At 35.6% G+C, this 19,702-nt stretch overlaps 2 protein-coding genes across 4 annotated transcripts; one reads left to right on the top strand and one right to left on the bottom strand.

Annotated features, from left to right (window-relative positions):
- Nucleotides 1–276: 276 nt before the first annotated feature.
- On the bottom strand, nucleotides 277–2,079 carry LOC110722252. Its single transcript, XM_021901528.1, has 5 exons — nucleotides 1,543–2,079; nucleotides 1,291–1,454; nucleotides 1,114–1,136; nucleotides 605–1,030; nucleotides 277–521 (listed from the first exon to the last, which is right to left on the bottom strand). Exons 1-5 carry the CDS (start codon nucleotides 2,077–2,079, stop codon nucleotides 277–279), a joined length of 1,395 nt encoding a protein of 464 aa, XP_021757220.1.
- Nucleotides 2,080–6,190: 4,111 nt separating this feature from the next.
- Nucleotides 6,191–14,566, top strand: LOC110722210 (rab9 effector protein with kelch motifs-like). 3 transcript variants are annotated; one of them, XM_021901479.1, is made up of 11 exons: nucleotides 6,191–6,646; nucleotides 7,655–7,804; nucleotides 8,541–8,708; nucleotides 9,019–9,171; nucleotides 9,550–9,702; nucleotides 10,133–10,297; nucleotides 10,440–10,619; nucleotides 11,977–12,151; nucleotides 12,283–12,430; nucleotides 13,222–13,363; nucleotides 14,088–14,566. In XM_021901479.1, the coding sequence occupies exons 1-11, from the start codon at nucleotides 6,580–6,582 to the stop codon at nucleotides 14,120–14,122; spliced, it is 1,536 nt and encodes a 511-aa protein (XP_021757171.1). In that variant the 5' UTR covers nucleotides 6,191–6,579; the 3' UTR covers nucleotides 14,123–14,566. The 3 variants fall into 3 exon arrangements, with proteins under 3 accessions (XP_021757171.1, XP_021757169.1, XP_021757170.1); XM_021901477.1 differs by having other exon boundaries at nucleotides 6,192–6,642; XM_021901478.1 differs by having other exon boundaries at nucleotides 6,193–6,642; nucleotides 14,091–14,566.
- Nucleotides 14,567–19,702: the final 5,136 nt, after the last annotated feature.

The following is a 19,702-nucleotide window of genomic DNA, read 5'->3' as shown; positions in this document are numbered from 1 at the left end:
GTTAATATGAGCTTATTGCATCCAATGTAATAGAACTGCAAAATGTGAAGCTTACATAAGTTAATTGCAACCAATCATCAAATTGTCTACAAAATCATATCAAAGCAAGTTAAGCAACCTTATAACTAGTTGCCATATCCACTAAATACTGTCAAAGATGTGTCTACTAACATCATTTACTTAGAAAAAATACATCATAACTTTGAAATATGTCCAAAAACCATCAGAAGTTGCAAATATATCCAAAAAACATATGTTGCCATGTAACTAAGTTAACTAAACAGGCTGAGAGGCAGAGACACCCTTCTTTGTTCTTGGTGATCTTCTTACGGGCTGGGATGTTGAAGCAATTGTTGTTGGATCAGGCTGGGATAGGGATAACCCCTTTGTCAATGCAATAGTTGTTGTTGGCTCAGGCAGGGACAAAGACACCCCCTTTGGCTTTGATTTTGGGGAATGTTTCTTGTTCTGTTGCCCTGCATTTGCTGCCATATATGTCTTCTCTTTCCCAGTAAGACCACCTTGGCATGTTTGAGAGTTATGCCCATAATTATGGCACTTGCTGCACTTAACAGTCTTGACCTCTTTCCCTTAGCATGTTCACCTTCCTCCCTTCTTCTATTTCTTGCAGGCCTACCAAAGTTGTTTTCAGGCCATTGCTCAACATCTGGGATGGATTTGATGGTGTTGGCATAAACCATCTTGTACCTTCTCAAGGAGTACCGTTCACTCACAAACTTCTTAGGATCTTCATGTGCATGTATAATAGCCCTCATTCCATTCTTACATGGAAAACCAGATAGCTGCCACACATTGCAGGTACAAGTATTGTCATTTAAGTTCACAGGAAACACAGATTTACCATCTAGCACTTCATACTCTCCAGCTCTAGCCTTCAAACATCTACTAGTCCTTGACTCATGATTAACCACTTGTAGTCTTTTGATGATATTTGGACAAATATCATCATTCCAACTCTTACACTGCTCCCTTCTAGTGGCCAGTCTGACCATAGTCAGTCTTCTGATCCCTGCAATAACAGGTTAAGATGGTCAGTGTTATTTCCTAAGTGTGGTAATTCATATACAACATAAGCTATTTATAACAAGCTACCTTCAAATAAAGTAAGAACAGGTCTGCATTTGTTAATTCCCAAAGTAGCATTAAAGCTTTCAACAAAATTCACTTTATATTTGGGTTAAATGCATGTTTAGACCATGTTGACTGGGGTCCCACTTTTACCAACCATTCTAATGCTAATGTATTAGCCTTTTTAAGAGCTTCCATTGCCTTTTTAAAAGTAAAATTAAATGGTTGCAAGCTCCAGCAGCCTTCCAATAGAGTGAGAACATAAGTAAGCCTGGAAACTCTGCCTTGAAGTTCTTGACAAGATGTTTGCAGCAGTACCTTCTTCCAACTTTTGGCCACAAATCAGTTAGTGCAGCTTGTATACCCTGCATTGCATACAGATCATCAAAGTGTTGTCGACAAGACATCATTTAGTAAAATTATGAAATACAAAGAGACGGGAACAGAGTCTACCTTTTGCATATATGAGATGATACACCATTCATCTCCTTTTCCACTATCCTTTAATGCATTCTTCAAATGCCATATGAAAAACTTCCAAGTATTAGTGTTTTCAGCTTCAACTGTTGCCCAGGCAACTGGAAAAAGTTCATTATTTGCATTTAAAGCAACAGCTACCAGAAGCACTCCACCATAGTTCCCTTTAAGGTAAGTCCCATCTACCCTAATTATGCTTCTACAACCAGCAAATAGCCCATCCAATACAGCTTTAAAAGATATGAAAATGCTCTTAAATGCTAATGGGATTTCTGGACGGGTTGCAGGATTCCAAGCACAGTTTGCTAAGGAATTGGGGTTCAAAGCTTTAATGACATCACAGTACAACGGTCGTAACTTGTAAGACATATTATGCCCTCCATGGATTTCTTCTAAGGTCTTAGCTCTCACTCTGTACAGTGCTGACTGAGCCATTTCTATGCCAAACCTTTTCCATAGCAGCTCATTCAATGAATTAGCAGGTATGTCATTGTTTTCTCTAATGTCTTCCATCAAGACCCTTTTATCTCAACACACATTAACCACGCTATTCCTAGACTTCAATCCTTGGCAGGTGTGTTCAGAGTTCTGAATGCCTTTAATAGCCCAAGTGGTTCCATCTGGCAGAACAACAGCATGCAATCTCCACTGACAGTGTGCATCAGAACATCTAACTATGTATCTCAGGTTGTTTGCATTGTCCACTACCAATGAAAAGCCACATTGAATACAGTAGTCCCTTACAACATCCCTAAGATGTTGTTTGTCTATGAATAATTGCCATGGTTTCAACTCAATTCTCCCAAAACCCATATCCTGATACACTTTTCCATTGTTGTAAAGCTTACTAAAGTAATTATCCTCATCCTTCTCACACTCAAAAGCAGGCTCATCAAATAGATCAAAAGTGTCCTCAACCATTGCACCATACTCCTCCCGAGGTATGTCATACTTAGTGTCAACACTCTCATCAGTATCTGACCCCTCATCACTATCATTTGGTTCATATCCTCCATCATCTTCTTCATCATATAAAGACAGGCTCTGATTCTCATTCACGTTACTACCAGCACCTAAATTACCAGAACTACTCCTTCTTCTACTCCCAACTACACTCATAGTATTCACATCACTATCACCACCAGATGCACTAGCACTTATCACAATTCCCTTAGATGATTCAGAATTCTTCCCTCCACCAAACTCTCCAGTGTTTGCTAAAGGTGCAATCATAGCTTAGGTACAAGGCTGGGATTGCGTTTGTTGGAGACTGATTTGTGGCTGGGGTTCATTAACTGTCATAGGTTCATGGTCTAACTGAGGTTCAAATTCTATGTATTGATCAACTTGCCATGGTGTTGGTGAGATATTAAACCAATCTTCAAGTGCATTACCCCTACCCTACCCCTGTCTCTTCCTCTCCCTCTCCGAGTACCCCTCCCTCTCCCAGTTCCCCTACCTCTCCCAGTACCCCTTCCTCTCCCTCCCCCCTACCTTTCCCTCTTCCTCTTATAGGTCCATCCCTTAAAATATCACCCCAAGTATCTTCAATATTAGTGCCCTCAGGTATATAAGCTTCAACTATGGGTTTGGGTATAGACTCTGATGTTTTCAAACTAGCAACATGCCTCTCAAATTCCTCTTCAGAAATAACCTCAGCTTCATTCAAAGTGTTATGTCTTTTTCTAGGGGTCAGTTTAGGTATCTTAGTACTAGGACTTCCTATTTCTTTAACTACTTGTTTATCAATGTCCATGGTTGATTTACCTAAAACAAGTGACCTAGCAGCATACACAACTTCAGTATCCTTAAGGCCATCCCCTATCCATAGATATATCTCTTTCTTACCAGGTAGGTTAGCAAACATCTTCATCAAATCAGCATCACATTCCAGAGAAACATGCTTCATTTTATACACATATTTAAAAGTCGGGTTTTGGGGTGTTTCTACATTTTTTTTCCTTATCCTTCTCCCAATATTCAACTATGAGGTCTATCAAATTGACCTTATCAACATCCTCAACATTCACAGAAACATCTATACCCTATATTGAAATTGCAACACTACAACATCACCCATTCTGCAACAAACACACGACCAAACAAAACACAACAACAAACACTATAAGAATCATACCTTAACACACGAAAACAGAGCATAACATACTTAATTGCAAAAAAAAAATATACATACCTGGCTTCAACTCAAGTCGGATGTTGTAATTTTCTTCAAATACTTGCTAAAAATTTGATCTTTCAATCCCACGCATGTAATATTGTCGTCATCCACCCAGCAAACCCACGAATCTTCTACCCAAAAACCCCCAAATAATCCCCCCAAAAAAACCCCAATTTGTTGGATAAAAACCCTATGAATTAAACAAAAACCCAGAATTTCTAAATCCCTCGTGTTATTTGGTTTGATGTTCTTCGCAAATTCCTCTTCAGATTTTCTCTTGCAAATGAAGAAAATGATCGATCAAAGTTATGCCCATAAATTTATTAGACACAGTTGATTGGAGTAAAATAAATGGGGGCAAATTTGTCTTTTCACATCTCAGGATCTAAACCATGGTTAAACACTTAACCAATACTTAAACACAAGTTACCATTTGATTAATCAGATTAATGTTTGATTACCACATATAATTAAAAGTTGCACCCTTTACCATTGAGAAAAAAAATTACTTAGTGATCACCAGTGAGAATTTCCCACATTCAATTAATATAATTTTTACAAGTATGGTCAAATAAGTGAATTGTCAAATGTTTAAAGTCAAAACATAACCAATACAAAGGAACAGAGAGACTAAGTTTAATAATTTATATACGTTTGAAAATGAAAATAAAACCATTTATGACGAATCTTGAAAACCGCGCAAATTGGGCAAAATTTTGGGAACGAAGGGTGTACAACACTGCCTCCGTTTTATAATAAACGCAACTTTAAATTTTGCACTATTCATATGCTTACTATCATCTACTTTTTTTTAATGCAAAATTTGATTACATTTATTGGAGGGTGTTAAGTACCGACAATAATTTTTATCATAACAGCCAATATTTAGGTGAATGGACACCATGCCCTTACTATAGCCCCCAACTATTTTTTTTTCCTCTTTTACTCGTATTTTTCTCTCTCTCGTCACCCATAAGGGTCAGAAACTCACAACCACCATCAGCCACAAAAGCGGTTGTACACCAAATGTAAAGGCGAAGCAACGACTGTACGTTAGAGGTGGAAGGCAGCGACGACGGGAGGTGATGAACTAGCAAGTGCAAAAATTTATGTATATATTCAGTTGAAAACAATTAAAGTAGCAAGTGCAAAAATTTATGTATCCAGTTGAAAACAATTGACGTAGCAACTAGCAGGTGAACAAATTTAAATAACATTACCCTAAATATTTAAGGAAAAACTTAAATACAACCTTTGGCTTTCTCTTTATTAATAATACAACCTTTTTTATTATTTTGTAATAATACAATCTTTAGGGGGTGCTCATTTTAAACAAGAAAAAATCGAATTTTCGGTGAGTTTTAAGGTGGGAGAAGGGGAGGGTATATTCCCCCTTTCCCAATCCCCACCACCAAAAACTCATCCTCTCCTCTTTTCCTAACTTCAAAATCCACTGAAAATTCAATTTTGTCTTGTTTAAATGAAAACCTATTTAAGGTTACATTATTACAAAATAATCCAAAGGCTGTATTATTAAAAAAATAACCGACCAAAGTTTATATTATTTTTGTAAATTTTTCCAATATTTAAACAACGTTACATTGTGCATCTGTGTTCAACCCTACGTCGGAGGTGGAAAGGCAACAACGACAACAACCGGAGGCAACCACTGACATGCAAAATCGATTACACACCATAATAACCTGTTTTTGGAAGCTAGTTATTGTGGCCAACTGGCGTGAAAATCTAGTCACTCGAGATGGTGGCTGGTTTTGGACGCCGATTACCGTCCCAAGTGACCAGTTTTGCGCGTCGATTGTGCTGGTCGTTGAAACAATAAAAAGTTTCCACCCTCTTGTCGACGAGGGAAGGTGGAGGGGTTGTTTTTCCGATGATTGTTGACTGTTGTTGGTGGTTTCGACAACACAAACAAAAATCTAGTACCTCTTGGTGGTTGTGGGCGGTGATGGTGGGTGGTGGTGGTCGCGGTCACGTGGGTGGTGGTTGCTTTTGTGGTGGTTGACGGTTGAGTTTGAGGTTTGATGGATTTAGGAGAGAGAGTAAAGTAGGGATAAGTAAGGGTAATTTTGTTTCTTCATCACTTATGTTAGCGATTTGATTGAAAAAAATGGTGGTATTTTAGCAATACACTATTTGTTGTAACTATATTAAAAACATATGTTGTCATGTAACATATTTTTTAGTTTTTATGTATAAATTAAGCATTTATAGTTTTTAATAATATGTAATTATAAATACTAATAGTCAAAGTTGTACATAAATAATCAAAATATTATAATTATTATGAAATAAAAATGAGTAAGTATTGATTAAAGTTTTGAAGGATGCACAAAATCAAATTTCATTTACATCATTGTCCTTTATGAATTGTGAGTATGTGATCCTTTTAAGTTTTAAGTCTTAACAACTTAAGTACAATAATACAACATTACCCTCAAAAAACGTTACTCTCGTTGAGTAAACTACTAAACTCTATTAGCAGCTTATAACACTTGTTTGCCGGCCTCTTTTTCTCAGCAGTGACTGAGATTACTCTTTAGGATTTCAAAATTTTCCCAAATTTTTATAATCAACCCTTTTAATCAAAATTCAAATTCAATTCCCAGGTTCCCAATTTTTCTTCAATTTTTTTCTTGTATAAACATTTGGCAAAAGAGAAGAGGAGGAAAAAAAAAACCAAGAAAAAACCCAGAAAAATTACAGAAAAATGAGATGGGAGAAATGGAAGCAGAGCGCAGCAATGGAGAAGGGAGGTGGGCCCGGAAAAAGGTGGGGACACACCTGCAACGCCATTAGAGGAGGAAAGCTTTTGTATGTGTTTGGTGGTTATGGCCAGAACAATTCTCAGACTAACCAAGTTCACGTTTTTGACACTGGTGGGTGGGTCTTTCTCTCTCCTCTTTTTTGAATTTTTTTTTTGAATTTTTGTTTCAATTTTGTTCTGGGAATTCTTTTTATGCTTGTAATTTTTCTGGGTATTTGTTTAAATTTAAATTCCTAACGTGGGTATTTGTTAATTTATGTAATTAATTGGAATTATGTTGTTCATAGTTAATTGTAATGTACTTATGTGTTTTTTGTGGAATTGTGGTGGCTATGTTGTTACTTTTTATGTTTCTTGTTCAATTTTGCTGCATTGGTTATGCTTGTTTTTATCATCTGCCAAACGGGCTGTTAGGTTATGATTTTGAAATACCTATTTTGAGAGAATGTAATACTACTACTTGATAAATTCAATTGTTTATTCTTGTTGGCTGGAATTGTGTTTGGAAGTAAGTGCATGTTAATTATTGCTGGTTCCAAGCCTTATTTTCGGGTTGAAAAAAAAACAAACGCTTTGCAATACGCCAATACACGATTTAACGATATGTTGCTTTGTACATTTGCCTTTTTCTTACCATACCCTAGATGGGAGCTTGTAGGCATTGGAGTAATAGTATGGTGTTGGAGCAAATTTTCTTACCATATCCTTGATTAGTAATGGCTCATTGGGGGTGAATTTCGGTTAATCAGCTCAAATCTAAGGTGAAGGTCGTTGTAGCTGAGTACTTGCATTGCCAAACTTATTTATGCTCCAAAATCTTAAGTGAGTGCTGAAGCAGATATACTTTGGCATCTCAAAGTCAAAATGTACAGTTTGATTAGTGTGTGTATTTCTAATCTCATCCTGTTTTAGGTGGCATTGATAATATCATGATATTTTCATACGAGTAACGTCTAACATGTATGGATTCAAGTGTATTCAACCTAGCTCCAACATCTCTATATTCTTTCATTATTTCTTTTCATGTTTTTCTTTTTCATTTTTTTAATTCTTCATATTTATAAACTTTCCCTTATGTTCTTCTTGAGGTTTCTTCATCATCTCATTTGTGCTGTTGGTTGTAGATACTCAAACGTGGAGTGAGCCAGCCATTAAGGGAACTCCGCCATCTCCTAGGGACAGTCATACTTGTACAACAGTTGGAGACAATCTGTTCGTGTTTGGTGGGACAGATGGGATGAACCCCCTTGGAGACTTATATATACTAGACACTTGTAAGTTCAAGTGAAAATTATATTTGTCTTTGTTTCTTTTGAAATTTCATGTATTCGATGGAAACAATAAAATAGGATATAAAATTTTTAGATAGCTAAATTGAATCAAGTACATGCTAGTTATGTTTGATGTAATGCTCTTAAGGATATTACTTTCCCTGACTATTGTATCCAAAATCTACTGGCCTGGAGAGTAGCTAATTGATATGGTCAAACACTCAAGAAATAACTATTGTGAATTTTCAAATGGCTCTTTCATAGCTTTAAAATTTTGGCAAACTTTTACATGTGAAATTTATATAGTTTCCACATAAAGACAGTATTATGATGATTTGTGTATCTCTACGTATCCCAGTAGTTTTATGCTTATCAGCAATTTAGAGAAGAGGGACTGACATCTTATATGATTTTGTTATTGGATGCACAGTTTCATTATATTTATATGTGCATGAATTTTCTGAGTGGACTCTGTTAACAGAAGGGAATTTGTATAACCAACTTATGGGTTATGTGATGTATCCTTGTTTGCTAATCTTGCATCATAGGTTTATGCATGAGGCTTTCAATTGTCTCGCTCCTAAGTCTTAACCAGTATCAAATTTCTTATTGAGAAATACTACCTACTTCCAGAGGTTTATTTATTTATTCATATAATTTTTGTTTTGGGCTGAGTGACTATTGCGTCAAGGTATTGGCACTTGATGTTTCTTTGCTAATGTGGTCCATACATTTGCAGCATCAAATACATGGATTTCTCCACATGTAAGGGGCGATGGACCACAGGCAAGAGAAGGCCATTGTGCATCCCTTGTTGGAGAACAACTTTTCATTTTTGGTGGATGTGGCAAATCTGTGAACCATCATACTGAAGTGTATTATAATGATCTTCATATATTGAATACAAGTAAGCCCTTTGCTTCTAATTTCTCAAGTGAAGTCTCCCTCAATAAGTCAATAGTAACATCTTGCAATGACTTAAAAAAATAAATAATAGTTAAAAAAAAAAAAAGCAAAAAAACAGAGATAATATCTATAGGCTATGTTATTCATACTCTTTATTTCACCTCAAGTACCCGTGTCGGACTTTCGACACTTGGACACTTCACTTTTAGTTCAAGGATTTTTTTCATGGACATGGGTACAAAGGTCTGTTAGGCTGGAAAGTGACAACTGAATGAAGAAATGATATTAATTACCTTTCCTTCTAATTGCAGAGAACTTTGTATGGCAATGTGCTACAACATCTGGCAAGCCACCGGCTGCACGAGATAGCCATTCATGCTCATCTTGGAAGAACAAAATCGTTGTTATTGGCGGTGAAGATGAGCATGATTATTATTTATGCGATGTTCACATCCTTGATACAGGTTGAATTCTTTTCCTGAATTACTTGAGGTTACAGCGTTACACAATAGTTCAATATAGTGGACCAATTATTCTTAATGACTGGCGACTGGATTATTCAATACAGCAGAAATTTATGCTAGTGTCATTTTACCTTTCTCTAAAAAAAATGAGAAAGAATACACCATGCTGCATGATTATGTAAAGAACCATGGCGGTTTATTTTGGCAGCTAGCCAGTCTAATAGAAACAAAGTATAATAGGTTATTAAAATTAGTTTGTTACTGTGGACAAACATTTCTTTTCTTATTATTTTGGGCCTTCTTTGTTTCCTATGCATATGTTCATGTTAGAAAGGAGGGAGAAAGTAGTCTTACACTGGTGGTCATTTGTTGAAACAGATACTCTTGTTTGGAGAGAGTTGAATACTTCTGGCCAATTGTTGCCTCCCCGTGCTGGGCACTCAACTGTGGCCTTCGGCAAGCACATATTTGTATTTGGGGGATTCACTGATGCTCAGAACCTGTACGATGATCTTTATACGCTTGACATTGGTAAGAATATTTTGTTCTTTTGTCCCTCTCAATCACTGTACCTTTTTTTTTTTTTTTTTTTTTTTTTTTTTTTTTTTTTTTTTTTTTTTTGAGGTGTAAGAGAGCCACAAATGGTAGTGAAGTTTATGGGACCTATCCCAATCCTTTACCCATAAGCTAGCTCACATTCACATCAAATTCACAATTTGGCTGTTCATGTCATCTTATTCTCTGAGGGAGCTGTTGATCTTATCAGCTGCACCACTTTCTTATCTACTGTAATGCCTACTGCCTAGAATTCATGAAAAACTGCTGCTTTTCCTTTCTTTATTGCTTTTTTTTTTTTTTTCCTTATACAGTATAATCACTGTTTTATGTAATAATGCTATCTTTTTATTGTAATTGTGTCATTTGTGTGCTCAACTCATTGCTCTTTTGAATTTTTTTCCAGATACTGGTATCTGGACCAAAATTATGCCCAGTGGTGATGGACCTTCGGCTAGATTCTCCATGGCTGGTGACTGTTTGGATCCATCAAAAGTTGGTGTTTTGGTGTTCATAGGTGGTTGCAATAAAAATCTGGAGGCTCTGGATGATATGTACTTCTTCCACACAGGTCTTTACATTTCTACTCTTTACTTAAATATGTACGCATCGTTATATGTTATAACAATACTCAGTTAATGGTAATTTAAACTTTCACCAATTAATATGTATATGGCAGCATGGAGCTGATTGCATTTATTTTTTGATACTAGAACTTTTTAGGGATGATGGAAGAGATGAGCGAAGGTCAGAAAAATTGTCTTTCAGAAAACAACTGAAGATGAAGTGTCAACAACAATATGTTGCTTCTTCAGAGAACGATAAGGCTATAGTCGCATATGAGGCAGCTGATCTTAGCTCACCAATATCTGTGCCATACGGTAGCCAACAAAGTAAGACAACATATATGCAGTATTTTATTATATGTATCTAGTTAAACGTAACAATATATGCCACCATTCTCTGTGCCATACAACAGTCAACAAGATAGAAATATGTGATGTCATTGCTTATTTAAGCATATTTCTCAAATTTCATGAACTTAATCTTCATGCTTGGGCTCTAGTCGTGCAATGCTCATATAGCGGATAACTGCAATATGATGATATTAGCCAACTTTAATCGATATATATAAAAGATTAAAAGTATTCCATCCATAAAAACCTTGCTAGTTAATATTGATGCATAGGAGTTGGAGTATATCATGTTTATCATAGGATAAACACAATCAAAATGGATGAAGGCATGAAGCCCATTAGCATCAATTCCTTCAATCTTTATACGTAGTATATGCTCGTGAAAGGATCCACATGAATTAGGGTTCATCTGTAGTACTGTGACATGTTCACATTTATTGGATTACTAGGTTCTTGATTTCAGATCTTTCTGCTCTCTCCCCACCCCCTTCCTTAAACTCTGAATGAGTATAGGCCTCCACTCAGCGGCCTGTCACAGACAAAGGGCTGAGTTGAAAGCAGCAAGACCTTCATTGAGTGACATTTTCTTTTTTCTTTTCTTTTCTTTTCTTTTCTTTACTTTTTTTTTTTTTTTTTTTTAATTTTATTTTTTATTTTTTATTTTTTTAAATCCCTGGCATGGTGTCTGGTAACAATATAGTTGTTTAGGATTGCATTGGCTTTGTTAGGGTAGATTTTGAAACCAATGAATGTGATTGAGATTGTATATATTTATTGAAGTCTAATGGGCAATGAGCATCACAGAAGTAGGATCATAGTTCCTGGGGCTGTCTCCATATTTGTCACTGGAGCAGCATTGGGTCTATATCAACAGCTGGCCTTTCTTTGCTTTTTTTTTTTTCCTAAGCCACCTTAAAGTCCAGACCTTTTGTAGAGGCTCCCATACATGATAAGATCAATAGTTAATGCAATAAGTGCTGAATTCTAGCTGCATAAGGATCGGAAATGACATTATGTGATGTGACATTTATATGGTGTATAATTATCTCAAATCTTATAATATGTGACCCCGGAGACAGTATAGGTGAGCTTGAACACTCATAATGTCCAATGGTGTGGATTAGTTTTTTCCCCAATATTCAATTCACTTAAATTTCTAATTTCTTACTATCACTGTACTACTTATGACTTCAAATCTTCTGTTGTCATAGTTTGCTGATGATATGATGTACCCTTTTCCTGCATATTACCTGATGATTCCACGAAGATTTTCTTTTTCTTTTGTAAATGCAGACATGTATTCTTGATTTACAGACAATGAGCTATTGTGCAGGTCAGCAGTATTTCCATCTAAATATGTACCGACCCCCAATAGGGAAGAGAACATTTCAAGCCAAAGTTACTAAAAACTTTGCTAGTGGATATTCTATTGAAACCATTATTGACGGAAAACCATTGCGTGGGGTTCTTTTTTCAACTTCTGTTGAAGCTAACCTTAGCTTGCATGGGTGAGGTTCTAGCAGTTTTTCTTCTTCTATAATTTCTTCTTTATCTTGAAGTTGTTTTTTTTTTTTTAATTTTTTTTATATATTTATTTATTTATTATTTTTAATATCTACTCATGGTGATTACTGTTCAGGAAAAAGGACTCTGAAAATGTCAAGTCCAAGGTAAATGAAAAACAGGGTCCTATTACAATATCTCCAACTATTCATGAGTCTATAGAACCTACCAATGCATCGGTTTCTAAAATTGCAGAGCATTCAGATGTGAGCCAGTCACAGGAGGTTAGTTTATATGTTGCCGTCAGAAAACTGAAAGCTTGATCACTTCCCTACCCTAGTTTAGATTAATTATGCATCTAATAAAATGTGTTGTATGTTTGCTGCTTCACCTCATCCTTCAGTCACATAAGTCTCTTTCTCTCATACACAACACATTGTTCTATTGAGTCTGAAAACATCCTTGTGTGGTTGTGCCTTGTCCTTGATGATTCTTTCACCTGTTTAAAAGGCATTCTAATTAGAGTTTTCTTCACTATGAGATGGGCAATCAACGATAGTTGTATGACTGTATGAGACAGGCACTGCTGCAATACCAGATTGTAAAGCTTCAAAATTAGCAACAGGTGTTAGGAAACAAATGTATAAATTGAGAAGTGTGCCTCTTTACATTTTAAAGCACTTAAAGAGTTCAGAGCTCAGATGAATAACTCTCACAGTTCATTTGCACTCACTTGATTAATTAATAACTGTTATGCTCATAGATTTTACCCATGTCAGAGAATATGATCTGTAGCTTAACGGGCTATCCTGCTTTACTACCTGCCCGGCTGCCCTTATCACAATACTCTTGAGGAATAAGAGGCTCATTTGGCAAATCAATTAGTTTATCACGCATTCATGCCTATCCATTCATATTGCACTTTGGACTTAAAATAATTATGTAATCAATTCACAAGTTGCAACAATTTAAATACTTGGCTTATTACCATGCTTTCATAAATTATTGAGTTAAGGTGTCTAGATAACTGTTATGTGTTTTTGACCTGTGCTCTTCTGCTTGAATGATTATTCAGGTAGAAATTAGAGAGTCGAAAACATTAGAAGCGAATGTTGAAGTCAAGAAATCAGATGGAGCTGCAGCCCCATCAGATTCAGCTCTCTTGGATAATCCATCTTCAATACCTGAGGGCTCTGTTGTGTTACCTACTAGCCAAGGTAAGCTTGTTTTCCAAGTTTTTGTAAGAAAAGTTTCATGTATGCAGAACGAGTCTTGATGAAGAGAATTCTTGAGTGGCTGTTCTAGAAGAGCTTTAATTTCTAATGCTTACCCTGTTATCACCAATTTTCCAGGCTTAGTTTCTAAATTGATAATTCTTAAAATCTTTTTCTTTTTGGGAGTGGACAATTTATTTCAAAGGGATAGCAAACATCAGTAATTAGTTAATCCCCACTGGCCATATAATACGATGCAACTAGCGTCACGGATCAGCAGATGAAGTAGAATTTGGTATTGCCTTTTGAAACCTTGGAAGCAGATTTTTTTTACCAGAGCTTGCTTACGGATTAATTTTTTATTTTTTATTTCAAACCTTGGAAGGATATTCGGACTCTGATTTGCTTCTCCCACTTTGCCTTTATTCCTATAGAGTAATAATGATTTCAAAGCATTCATAGCATCCCATTTCACAGATGTTCAACTGATGCCCAATCAATGTTGCATATCAACAATATTGATTCTAGCCCAGTTAAATGCTTCTAGTCATGATGGATTGTACTTTTTCTTTATTTTTACGTTTTTTGGAAAGAAATCGCTCAAGTTGTGGTGGACTGGTGTTTTTTATAATTTAAATATCAGCGTTCTCTATTATGTATCTTGGATTGACACTAGTGAATGACTTTTTCCCTGATAGTGTGTCTTCTATTTTCTTTATGTTTATAGCAGAGGGCCAGATAGAGTTTGCTGAGACAACATGAAGCTAGACTAAAAGCTTTTAAAACTAGTTTTGACATTGGGCGGAAACCATTTTTTGCGGTTAGTATTTGGGCAGTTATCGAGCTTGAAGACTGCTAAACTAGACTAGAAGCGCTCCAGGAATGGCAGTTTTTTGCACATGCAAAAATTTCTTCTGGGGTCGAATTTTTTATTTGTGTCGAAGAGGTACATATATTACCAGCTAATTGTACATCCATCATAGCTTGAAGGTGATCATAGACAGCTGACAGATGACAACTGCCACAAATTGATTGTAACTTCTTCACATTAGTATCATTTTAGAAGACAATATTACATGCATAGTACTAGAATATGCAAATTCAAGTGACATTAAATTGTAAAGTGATTCTTGAATGAGTATTTTACCTTGACAATCAAGGGCTAGTTGTGGCAGTTAGTTTGAATAGAGGTGCATCTTTCTGTCATGATGTGTTTACTTGTTTGTTTGTGTCATTCTTGATTACCAAATTTCTGTTAAACTAACTCGACTAAGAGTGTATTTGTTCAGCAGTGATTTGTCTAGTCTTATGAAATGCTCTGCATTTGACAATCATGAGAAATACAACGTAAATTTAAAGATGTACTCCGTACTTCATAAGAGGCTATTTGCTAAAATACCTATACGTATTCACCTCTAGTCACTAGCATCATCTATGGAGGTTAGACTGTTAGAGGCTTAGAGCATCTGCATTGGTTGGAAACTTGGAAATTTAGCTCTCCATTTGACAAAAAGTAAAAGTGGGGATCTTCCCACCAATGGTCCAAACACTTTAATTTGGGAGGTTAATAATATTGGAACCCTCCCAATATGAAAGAGTGGGGTCCTTTTTGAGTGTAACTAGGCGTATAGCTCTTATATGTTTAGAATGCATATAGCCATATAGGAGGGTTAATTGGTAAATTCATTTAGTTTTTGAGATTTTTTTTTTTGCTACAGTGGTATGTTTAATATACCATTATACTTGCAGTGGAATTTTTAATGTACTTCTAGAGTATAAGCTATTTTAGTAGTACTATTTATAGCTATTTTAGGTGACAGTGGTACAAACACTGGAAAAAAAAAGGAAAATTTGTCAAAAATAAGCCAACCTTTGTCCGGTTCGCTTAAAATAAGTCAACCTTTCGATTAACTCAGAATAATTCAACCTTTATAGGGTATTAACTTTAAATAAGCCAAAACCTGTTGTAACCGGTTATTAAGGTTAATTGTGACACGTGTTAGAATATGATTCGTCATTTTTCTATTAATAATTAATTAGGATATATTATATGATTAATTATAAAAAAAGAACTAATAATTATAAATTTCAAAAAAAAAATAAAAAAAAAAAAGGAAAAAACCCCAACCCCCTCACCCTCCCCTGCTAGCTCACCCCCCTCCCGTACCAGGCCGCCAGTAGCCGGCAACCACAAATTCCCCGGCGCCGGCACCGACGGCCTCTCCACCCACCCACGACGCCCCCACCCTTCCCCTTCCCTTTCCTTTCCCCTTTCCCCATCCCCCTTTCTCCACCCCGTTACCCCCTTCCTTCCCTTTCCCCACCGTCAATCAACACCCCAAAACCCTTGAACCCCGAACTGATTTTGTTAGGGTTTCATTAGGGTGGGTTAAAGGGTTTGGGGGGTCGACAGATGGTAAGGAAGGGGAGGGAGGGGTCGACTTCTACAGGGAGACGGGGGAGGGGGGTTGTTTCCGGCAGGGGGTGAAGGGGAGGGGGTGGTGTCGTGTCGGGGTGGGGAAAGGTGAATGGGGAAGGGGAAGGAGTGGGGTTAGGTGGGAGCATCGTGGGTGGGCGGTAGAGGCCGTCGGTGTCGGCGCCGGGGAATTTTGTGGTCGCCGGCCACCGGCGGCCTGGCAGGGTAGGGGGGGTGAGCTGGGTTTGGGATTTTTTTCTCTTTTTTTTTAAATTTATAATTATTAGATTTTTAATAATTAATTATATAATAATTCCTAATTAATTATTATAAGAAAAATGACGAACCACACGCTGACACGTGTCACAATTAACATTAATAACCGGTTAATAAACGGTTGCAGGTCAATTGACTCATTTAAAGTGGATATCTTATAAAGGTTGGATTATTCTGAGTTAATCGAAATGTTGGCTTATTTTGAGCGAACCGGACAAAGGTTGGCTTATTCTTGACAAATTTTCCAAAAAAAAAAAAATCCACCACTCTTTTGTCGTATAACTGCTATTTACTTGATATATAAATAGCAGCTATGCGCCAATACTTAACCGTCCTTTTTTGTTTTTGTCTGCCACCATCATCAAGCAAGGTCATTTTCCTTTCTTTTTTTTTTTTTGCCTTTGTGGGATACTTTAAAGTAGGAGAGAGAAAAGGCGGTAGGGTATGGAAAAACAAAAGAGAGAAAGTAAATGGGGAGGTTAATGAATGTAGGTTCAGTAGGTATGAAAATGTAAAATGAAAAGGAAAGGTATGTAAAGAAGTTAGTGAGAAGTTATGTGGACTAATGAGGTGTGGAGAGAGAAATTATAGGGAGCCTAATGAATGTGGATGCTCTTATATATTCAAAATTATACTTGACCAAATAGACATAAATTTAAAGGAAAATTTGTTCCCAAAAAGCTTTTAAAGTAATTTTTTTTGTTCAGGCAAATCTTTTTTAAAAAAATTTGGCTAGGAAAAACCTGTTTTAATTTTTTTTTTTTTGTTCTGGAGAATCAGGTGGGACTTTTCGACGTTGACTCTAGGCGTTGACCACCCTTGCTTTTTCCCACATGTGCATGTCTAGAGATGGCAATGGATCGAATTTAGATCGGGTGGAGCTTCACCCACATCCATCCATTATCCTAATTGCTCCATCCACATCCATCCGTCATCCGCTTCACCCATCATCCATATCCGTCCGTCCATCATCCGCGGATGAAACGGGTGGAGCGGATGACAAATGGATGAGTACTAAAATGAAAAAAAAAAAAAACTCAGATAAAATTTAATTTTCGGTTATTTATATAATAATTTTTTTAATTTATTAATAAAAAAGAAACAATAACAACATATTGTTTGAAAAATTAATTTGCAACAAAAAAAAAGACAAGTAATTTTCTTACACATTCTATATTCTATTAGTAAAATTCTTTGATTAAAAATTTAATATATGTTAAATGGATGGGTGGATGGTTAGCGGGTGAAAAAAATATCATCCACATCCGATCCGATCCATCATCCGCTTCATCCGTCACCCGCTTCTCATCCATTTAATTCGGGTTTTCGTCCATTTATTTTAAGCGGTGGAGCGGGTTAGCGGATATCCACTTAATATTGCCATCTCTATGCATGTCACATTCCTCCTATTTTTCTAATCACACCCCCTTTTCCTAATTCCACTCTATTTTAGCTAATAGTAGTATACATGATTATTAGGTCAAGTGAATCAATGAATTTGTATGACTTTAACAAAACATCAAATACCTACTAACAATATTGAGAGCTTATTGCTAGAACTAGCTTTTGAGCCCTACCTATGCACGGACTATGCATAAGTTATTAGTTATGTATACTTAAAACTTTACAAATTACTTGAGTAACTTGATTTCATTGAGTCTTAACAATTATAACATTTTACAAACTGTTTAGGTTCTAATGCTTTATTATTGTAATTAATGCTTCTTTTGTTCTTAAGAGCTTTTGATATAACTAAAAAAATTATATTATATTGTTTTTGGGTTTGAAAAATAAAAGTACTAATGAATTAGTTTGGAAGAATCCGCATAGTATGATTTATAAAAAAAGAATGTGAAAAGAGTCGACATAGTTTGTGCGTTCATTTGCTGACTAATTGTCGGTGATCCCTTATAATTGTTGTATGTTTGCAAGTTTCAAAAGCCTAGCAAAATAATAGCAAGATCAATCTTTTAACAAATAATTAGCAGAACAATACTTGTAAAAAAATGGCTTAATTATTATGAAATCAAATTCTTTAATTACAGTGTAGTTACTCAATATTTTTTTTTTTTATCAAAAAGCTAAATACCAAACCCTTGTTGTAATTTACATTGAATCAAATATATATTAAATTATAAAATTCGTATTTACCAATTTTTTTTAGAGTGCGTTTAATATCTTGAAAATAACGGCCCTATGACATGCAAGGAATGCCATATATACTATGGAACATATTTCATTTTCTTGAATGAAAAATCAATTCTTCCTTCTTTGTAACATCAATTTACATTTTTTTTAAATCAATCTCTCTCTCTCTCTCTCTCTCTCTCTCTCTCTCTCTCTCTCTCTCTCTCTCTCTCTCTCTCTCTCTATATATATATATATATATATATATATATATATATATATATATATATTTGGAATTAGGTGATGTGAAAAAAAAACTTTATTGAAAGTTTGTATTTATATTATGAGATTAATAGGGGGAAGATAAGGAGCTAAATAATTGAATGCAAATGTGACTAATTCAATTGAAAGATGGAGGGAGAAGAGGAGAAAGTTAAGAAATTCAATTTGTTGAATTAAAGAAGTTGCAAAATATAAATACTAGTAGTTGTTAAGAAATCCAATGAAAAGATTAATTGGACTCATGGAAAAGGTTACAAGGAAAGGAAGACATGTGGAACTTTGGTTTGTGATTTTAAATGCTAATACTAACTAACTAATAAAGCATAGATAGATTAATCGGATTAAAAGAAATAAGGTTTGGATTATTGTCAATTTTTCATGTTAAATTAACTTTTAACACGTACTCTAGAAGTTAGGGGTTTTGGATTTAAGCTACATATATATAAGCATTTGATATACTTATTTTCACGAATAAATCGGTGTAATAAGTGTTAATTATTCAATGTCTATTGTTTTCACTTTTAGTTTCTTTCCTTAATTTAAAAATAATATCTTTTTCACATGAACTTACTTATTAGCCTAGAGTAGAGCTAATTACTTCTAACTATTTTTAATGACAGGATCAAATTGGTTGTGTTATGATCGAATATGGGTAAATTGTTCAGGACGAGTGAACTTTTGATAGCTTTATGTCCACAATTCCACATGATTAGATCTAATTTATAGGTGAACATAATACATCCTTTAACGCCTAGTGCTTATAAATCAATGTTTTGGACTTGTAGGACAACTTTCTAATTATTTTAAAATAATACAATGTTTGGATAGTATCACTTTAAAAGGTTGTGACCGGTTGGTAGCCCGATCAACAGGTTAAGTGTGACACTTGTCACTATTTGATTAGTTAGACTTTTTTTTTTACGATTTAATTATTAAAAAAAAAAAAGAAATTTTGACATTTGCTACTTGGAAAAATGCCTCGATTCACATTTGCTACCGTTTTAATTTATTTTTTAATTTATTTTTTTTTAATTTTGCTACCACCTAAATCAGAGTTTGTTAGAAATTACTACCCAATGCCTTACACTGTAACAAGTTCCGTTAGTGGGGTCGAACCGCTGTCTAGCCACCCCCTCCCTTTCTACCACCCATGAAGCCAACCCCCCTCCCTTCCCCCACCACGAAGCCAACCCCCCTTTATTTCCCCCACCCACCGAAGCCAATCCCCACCGAATTCAGCC

This window comes from Chenopodium quinoa, unplaced genomic scaffold (assembly GCF_001683475.1).
Source record: "Chenopodium quinoa cultivar QQ74 unplaced genomic scaffold, ASM168347v1, whole genome shotgun sequence".
In the NCBI taxonomy this organism is placed as follows: Eukaryota; Viridiplantae; Streptophyta; class Magnoliopsida; order Caryophyllales; family Amaranthaceae; genus Chenopodium; species Chenopodium quinoa.
This window is presented reverse-complemented; position numbering and strand designations above follow the sequence as displayed.